The sequence below is a fragment of the Rhamphochromis longiceps genome, linkage group LG3, assembly GCF_057381845.1.
Source record: "Rhamphochromis longiceps isolate RC_006_pf linkage group LG3, R_longiceps_female_GT1.1, whole genome shotgun sequence".
Classification (NCBI taxonomy): Eukaryota; Metazoa; Chordata; class Actinopteri; order Cichliformes; family Cichlidae; genus Rhamphochromis; species Rhamphochromis longiceps.
Genome location: NC_140559.1, coordinates 17,302,854 through 17,310,329, shown reverse-complemented (window position 1 = coordinate 17,310,329; position 7,476 = coordinate 17,302,854). Strand labels below are relative to the sequence as shown.

General features: G+C 39.9%; 1 protein-coding gene across 3 annotated transcripts in view; it reads left to right on the top strand.

Moving 5' to 3' along the window:
- The window catches only part of LOC146673215 (Fc receptor-like protein 4), a 93,970-nt gene that overhangs the window by 71,753 nt on the left and 14,741 nt on the right, over positions 1 to 7,476 (top strand). For 2 of the 3 annotated variants that reach the window (XM_085401876.1, XM_085401875.1), the window contains exons 1-5: positions 23 to 1,772; positions 2,513 to 2,548; positions 2,672 to 2,935; positions 3,015 to 3,260; positions 3,347 to 3,490. The exons of the other annotated variant lie outside the window; for it this stretch is intronic. In XM_085401876.1, coding sequence (XP_085258002.1) covers positions 1,730 to 1,772; positions 2,513 to 2,548; positions 2,672 to 2,935; positions 3,015 to 3,260; positions 3,347 to 3,490 — 733 coding nt within the window. In that variant the 5' untranslated portion in view covers positions 23 to 1,729. Of the gene's footprint in view, positions 1 to 22; positions 1,773 to 2,512; positions 2,549 to 2,671; positions 2,936 to 3,014; positions 3,261 to 3,346; positions 3,491 to 7,476 lie in introns of those variants that run through there. 3 annotated transcript variants of the gene reach the window in all.

The following is a 7,476-nucleotide window of genomic DNA, read 5'->3' as shown; positions in this document are numbered from 1 at the left end:
TGTGATGGCCACATGGCCTAATGGCAATTTGGATTAACCAATTAACCTATCCCCACTAAGTGCATGTCTTTGGACAGTGGGAGGAAGCCAGAGTACCCGGAGGGAACCCATGCAAACACGGGGAGAACATACAAACTCCACACAGAAAGACCCCGGCCTGATGTTGGAATTGAACTCAGGACCTTCTTGCTGTGCGGCAACAGTGCTAACCACCGCGCCACCGTGCTGCCACTTTTGCAAGCCACTGTATAAAAAAAGGACCCCGATGAAATGGCCTGATGAGGTCCATGCCAGTGAGCTTAAACGGGACCTCCATTAATGGCAGTGGGCGCACTTTACGGATTGCTGGCTGACATTCTGGGCAAGACATGGACATCCATTTGGATGACTGTCCAATAAAATCAGGCCATTACTCGCTCCAGAGTTTTATTATATCTCATATGCCCTGCCATGAAGTTATAATGAGCCACCTGGAAAATAATTTCCTGGCAGCTTTCAGACATCAACAACTGGGTCTGTTCGTCCTCTGTGCCAGTGTCACGACTCACCCAATAAAGCCTATCATTCAATAATACAGAGCATGGCTTCAGGCCGCACCCGGTGACCATCAATTCCTATCACTTGGTCAAAGGCTGAGTGTAGACTGTCGTCACAAGACTGCTCCAGTGGAAAATCATCCATGGGGCAAATCACCAGAGCTGTCTGGGCTTTCCGCAGAACCCACATGCTGCTAACAGTCATGATCACATGTCCACATACAGCCCGAAAAGGTAATTAAACCCCAGCCAATTTGTTGGTCATTTCCCCTGGTCATCCCTTCCACAAACTACTCAAGGATCACCTTTGCATCCAGGCCTCCCCCTTAAATCTGCTGCACCACTCCTCCACTGGAACCAGAGACCAGAACTCCACCACGGAAGCTTCTGGAAAGAATCACCTGTGCAGCCTCCTCTGTCCTCCATATGTGTTTCTAATATATCCTTCAACATGACTGACCGTGATTTCTGGGTCACAGGGAGAGAAATAAGAGAAGCATCACCAATGATCTGCTTGTATTCTTGTTAGTCCAACTTAAAGTCCAACATGTTTTTTTGCTATTTTGGTTATCATTACAAATCCCTCTGTGACTACAGAAGAAAGATTTTTCACAAAACAAGCACGAGATAAGAATAATCAAAAAGGTATTGGCTGAAGTACATGCTTAGTGTGCCAACACTTTTAGCGAAAGATCATTTAGCAAGCAGCTTTTTTACATCAAGCATGAAGAAAAAGAGCAAAACAATAGAAAAAAATAGAGAATACATTAAATTAAATTCCATAACTATAATCCAAGCAAAACAACCAAGAGTTTCAGTATTGTTGTTTGTTCTTATCTTTTTTTTCTAGTCCCTCTAGTGGTCATATGTAAACCATGTGTGAGGATGGTGTTAATGTAAAATGTGAATCATAGTGTTCCAGTCAGTCATCAGCGTGTCTCTGCACAGCTGTAATTAAAATGTGTTCAGAGGGCCTCAGTGTCTGAATGGTTCCAGTTCAGCTCCATAACAGCAGCGTCCCTGGTTTGATTCCTGTGTTTCAGCTCATATCTGCCTCTCTCACTGAGGGGGACGTACACACACACACACACTGACACCTCACTGTCCTTGAACCAATAGAACAGCTCCTACTCAGATTAAGAGGGCGGGCTTTACTTGGTGTCAGTGACAGAAATGAAAAAACGCTCAAATGAATGAGAAGGACGATGAAGGAAACATCTGTGCTGTGTCTGCTCTGTAAGTAGAATCTCTGTGTTTGTTTGAATTCTTGTACTTTGACTGTCTGCTCTCCTGATAACTGATGATGGAGGAGAAGACATGAAAAACAAATCAGGCTGAATTCAAGTTCAAACACCACGAGGACCAACTGCAGGTCTGAACTGACTCTTTATCTTTGCTCAGGAGTCGAGGAAACACAGCAGGCAGTGAAAAGATCAAATCATTCACTCATTATATCAACACAGCTGGACAGTGTAACAGTAATATTCATAATTAGTGCATATTTTTCTTTTATCTCCATAGTGCAGTCAGTGAACCTACAATAACAATAATGACGGTTTAAAGAGTTCTTTAGATAAAAAGGAGCAGAAACTGTTTAAAATCTGTTTCCTCAAACAGAAAAAAACTTGGTGTAAAATGTTAAAACATGTCCATTTAACATTTGAAATTAATCTGAGATTATTATTATTTTATTTTTCTGTGTTACACTGCTGCTCAAACAATAAAAACGGCTCCAGATTTTCCTCAAAGAAAAGATGAAAAATGAGTTAAAAAGATGAATGATGCTCTTTCTTCTTCTTTTTCAATCTTAAATATTTTTTAGTCTTTTGTCAAACTTCATTGAAACATGTTACTGATATAAAATAGAAAATGAGCAGATGTATCAGAGAGAGACAGGTTTGTGTGTTTGTCAGCTGTTTGTGTGGAGTTGTTCTTTATGTTCACCTCAAATCAACCTGAGTGTCATTTCTCTTTAGTTCTGGTCTCACTGCTGAGCTGCACAACAAACCAAGGTCAGTAACCTTCTTCTGTCACAGTTTAAACCTGATAAATGCTCACTGATATTACCTGATTGAGTTCATGTTACAGAATGTAAAATCAAACAGATCATCAGTTTTTCATTTTAACCCTCACAGCTCGTCTGACTGTGAGTCCCAGCAGATCTCAGTTCTTCAAAGGAGAATTTGTGACTCTGAGCTGTGAGGAGGACGACAGCTCTGCTGGATGGACTCTGAGGAGAAACACAAGCAAACAACAGAGGAGTCAGTGTGGAGATGTGTGGGGAAAACCAGCTGGTTCTTCCTGTAAAATCGAATATATGTACCCATGGGACAGTGGAGTTTACTGGTGTGAGTCCAGAGAGGGTCCCATCAGTAACATGGTTAACCTGACAGTCACTGGTAAGCTGAGTGTGTGGAGTTAGTGTTGATGAAGCTGTGTGTAAATGGATGAAATGCTGTAGTTTGTCTCTGTGTTGAGGTGGATCAGTGATCCTGCAGAGTCCTGTCCTCCCTGTGATGGAGGGAGATGACGTCACTCTGCTCTGTAAAACAAAGACCACTCCCTCCAACCTCCCAGCTGCTTTCTATAAAGATGGCTCCCTCATCAGGAAGCAGCCTACAGGTCACATGACCATCCAGCATGTTTCCAGGTCTGATGAAGGCCTCTACAAGTGTGACATCAGCAGTCATGGAGAGTCTCCATCCAGCTGGATCACTGTCACAGGTGACACACTCACCTGTCTGTGTTTCTGCAGCTTTCAACATTCACAATGTGACGACAACTTAATGACTGTGTTTGCTTTATTTTAGAGAAACACACCACCACACCTCCACCTACATCACTCTCTCCTCCTGTTCTCTCTGTGTTGTCATTTTTTGGATCAGTCTGTGTTGTGGTTCTACTGGTGTTACTGGTTCTTCTGGTAAGACGATATGTTCACAGGAAACCTCAAGGTGAGACTCAGACTTATGAGTTTGATATACAGTGGGTATGGAAGGAATTTGGACCCCCTCAAAATTTCCACTCTGTTTTATTGCAGCCATTTGCAAAACTCATTATAGTTATTTTTTTTCCTCATGAATGTACACACAGTACCCCACATTGACAGATTTAGATTTTAGATTTATTAAAAAAGAAAAACTGAAATATCACATGGTCCTAAGTATTCAGGTCCTTTGTTATGACACCCATATATTTAATTCAGGTGCTGTCCAATTCTTCTGATCATCCTTGAGATGGTTTTGCTCCTTCATTTGAGTCCAGCTTTGGTGAGAGAGGTAAAGAGGAACCCAAAGATTACTGTGACTGAGCTCCAGAGATGCAGTCGGGAGATGGGAGAAAGTTATAGACAGCCAATCGTCACTGCAGCCAACCGTCACTGCAGTCTTCCACTAGTCGGGGGTGACGGAAGCCTCTCCTCAGTGCATGACACATGAAAGCCCCCATGAAGTTTGCTAAAAAAAAACACCCAAAGGACTCCAAGATGGTGAGAAATGAGATTCTGTGTTCTCATGAGACCAAGATAGAACTTTTTGGTACCAGGCACTGCTCTTCTCCTGTCCAATACAGTCCCAACAGCGAAGCATGGTGGTGGCAGCATCATGTGGGTGTTTTTCAGCTGTAGGGACAGGACAACTAGTTACAATTGAAGTAAAGATGAATGTGAAATACAGGGATATCCTGGACAAAAACCTTCTCCCAAGTGCTCAGGACCTCAGACTTGGCCTAGGTTTACCTTCCAACAAGACAATGACCCTAAGCACTGACTTAAACCAGACTGAACATTTCTGGAGAGACCTAAAAATGGCTGTCCACTAGGGCTGGGCGATATGACCTAAAATCCATATCGCGGTATAACTTGAAGCGTGTGCGGTAACGATATATATCGCGAAATAACGTACTTTCCACACTAAAAGGCACACTTAAAATCCTTTAATTTTCCCAAAGATCTAGAGTGCGCCTGATGTATGAATTCTGGTTGTGCTTACTGACCTCGAATCGATTTTTGGTGGTACACTATGTGCAGAAATCTGTCAAAAATGCTTTAGTACGAGTTTGGTAACTACGAAGCTGCACTGCTTGATGGATTGTCGGAGCATTACGGCTGCCGTACTGAGGTGCTTCGCGGAGTGATCTGGATCCAAAATGTCGTTTGCTTCAGGTCTCAAAGTCAAACAAACACTGAGAGTTTAAAACCATCTAAATTCTTTTATCTTTTGTAAAATGATCAGGTGTAACAATTAAGTTAAACATCCAGGCATCCATGAAAACAGAATGCATTAAATTTAACAGAGTTAGAAGTTAGCAGGAAGTTGGCTCGCTAGTTTCCACCTAAACATGACATACCGTGTTCTGACTGAGAGATTTATGTAACAAATTAAAACTTACAGCTCTGCTACCACTTCCAACATAAATGAAGACAGAAAACTAAACAGCAGTGGCCTTTGTAAGGTTACTGAAGTTGGACTACCTGGTAGCAACCATAGCAACACAGCTAGCATGACATTAGTATAGTGAAGCTGGAGGATGAACACCAACTGTTTTTCCACTCGATAAAAGTTAACGTGAGGGATTCTGGTGGTCAAGGACAAATGCAATCGCATGTCAGGATGCTATACAAGGACCAAACTTCTGTCAGGAGAACAACTGAGATTATTCATCCACAATACGATGTTAGTTATTAATATACTGGAACAAGATGGGAATAGAACAGCTGCGAGAGAATTCAACATTAATGAATCAATGTTACGGAAGTGGAGGAAGCGCAGTTTTTGGCTTTCCCCATATTTCAAAAGTGCTTTTTCTCTTTGTTATTACCGGCATAATTTGTAGTTGATAATGCTTGTAGCCACTGCCATGCTTTTGACCAAACAGGCACAGCTTGATGACATCATCAACATGCGCTAACGTGGCAGAGCGGTATAGTCAAAGTCTCTACTCTATACCGTTTATACCGCCCACCCCTACTGTCCATCAACATTTATCATCCAACCTGACAGAACTGGAGAGGATCTGCAGGGAGGATCCCCAAATCCAGGTGTGGAAAAATTTGTTGCATCTTTCCCAAAAAGACTCATACGTGACTGTATTAGATGAAAAGGTGTTTCTACTAAATACTGAACAAAGGGTCTGAATACTTAGGACCATGTGATATTTCAGTTTTTCTTTTTTAATAAATCTGCAAAAATGTCAACAATTCTGTGTTCTTCTGTCAATATGATACATACATTAATGAGGAATAAAAATGAACTTAGATGATTTTGGCAAATGGGCAAATGAGTGGAAAATTAAAGGGGTCTGAATACTTTCCGTACCCACTGTAAATACTGTTAATTGTGATTGTTTGTGTTTCTGTTCTGTGGACTTAACATTTACAAACATTTGGAAGATAAATGAAACAGCCGAGAATGTATGATTTTTATTTTGAAAGCTTTGGTCCAATGTTTTTTTTTGTTTTATTATTATTATTTTTTTATTTTAAAATAAGCACTTAGTTAAAGGTTGTTGTTTTCTTTGTTCTTATTCCACCTGTTTTGTTAGAGATACACTGTCTCACAGAATCTTGTATTTTGAATTTCAAAAACTTGGGTTACATGTGTTTCCAGCATGAGCTAGTATAATGTTTATCCGATCAAACTGAAATGAAAAAAATATATATATGAAGAAACCCTTGGGACACTTTTGGCTTTAGATGTTGTAACCGGTAAAGCCTAAGTGTTTGCATTTTGTCCACTGCCATTTTTACATGGGCTTCAAAATAACTGTCCATGGCATTTCTTCTGACCCTTCCCATATGGAAAAGATATATATAAATCTTATAAAGTTTTTATCTGTCTTGTATGAAACTTGTATGAAAAGGATACAAGAGTGAAAACACATATAAGATCCCTTGAAAAATTATATAATGAAACTTGTATGTTTTGTATACTTACTAAAAACATATATGATTTACTCATGAAAGTGGCCACTTTCATGAGTAAATCATACTATTTCTTTTCCATATGGGTTGACCCAGTCTGCCCTGCCCTAGGGGGAAAAGGTGTTTAAAGAAAAAGGCTTCACACCCACAAAGAAAACAGGCTTATTCCCTTCAAATAAGGATTATTTAAAATCTTTACAATGTGTACAAAAATAATAACTAGCTGTTCTAGATGCAGAAACCTGATCATACAACAATGCACAACTAAACATACAGCACAGCGTCATTGGAAACAGGAAGTAGGCAGGAAACAGCCAGTCTTGACATGTCTTCAGTCACTTTCAAGCAATGATCACCCTCTACCTGGAACTTAGATAAACGAAAACACCCCAACGTATGGAGAAGTGAATACTATACACAAAATGATGACTTGGGTCACAACACCATTCAAATAGTTCAGACTCAGTTTTAGGAGGATGGTTAGAATTTATTTAATTAATTTTATGTTCATAGACACTGTTTCTAACTGTGATCATATAATGAATGGTTTATATAAAGGCTTATGAGGACATTACAGAGAGCTTGGAAATATGAAAAAAAAATATTCCAACTTTTATATAATTCACAATTATATATTTTCTTTATTTTTACAGTTTATAATAGTAATTATATTAAAAGCTTTATTAATGCAGAGTGCAATGTTTAAATTTTCATTTAAACTAAACTTTCGATAACCAACACATCAGATTGTGATCCTTTTAATCAGATGTCTTTCATCCCTGAAATCACAATATTTAAGTTTATACTCTTTATTTCTTTGTCTGAAATGTGAAACCTTAGTCTGATGTAACCATGTGTCTGTACTTACTGAGTGATGTTCAATGTGAGCTGGACTGTGTGTTTGTGGTCTGTGGTTAACTGAAGCTAACAGCTCTGCAGTCGTCCAGCATCCTGTTTCTCATTATAGAAACACATGTAGGCAGCGAGTGTTTCACCACAGAGCTGCTGGTCGTAAGATGA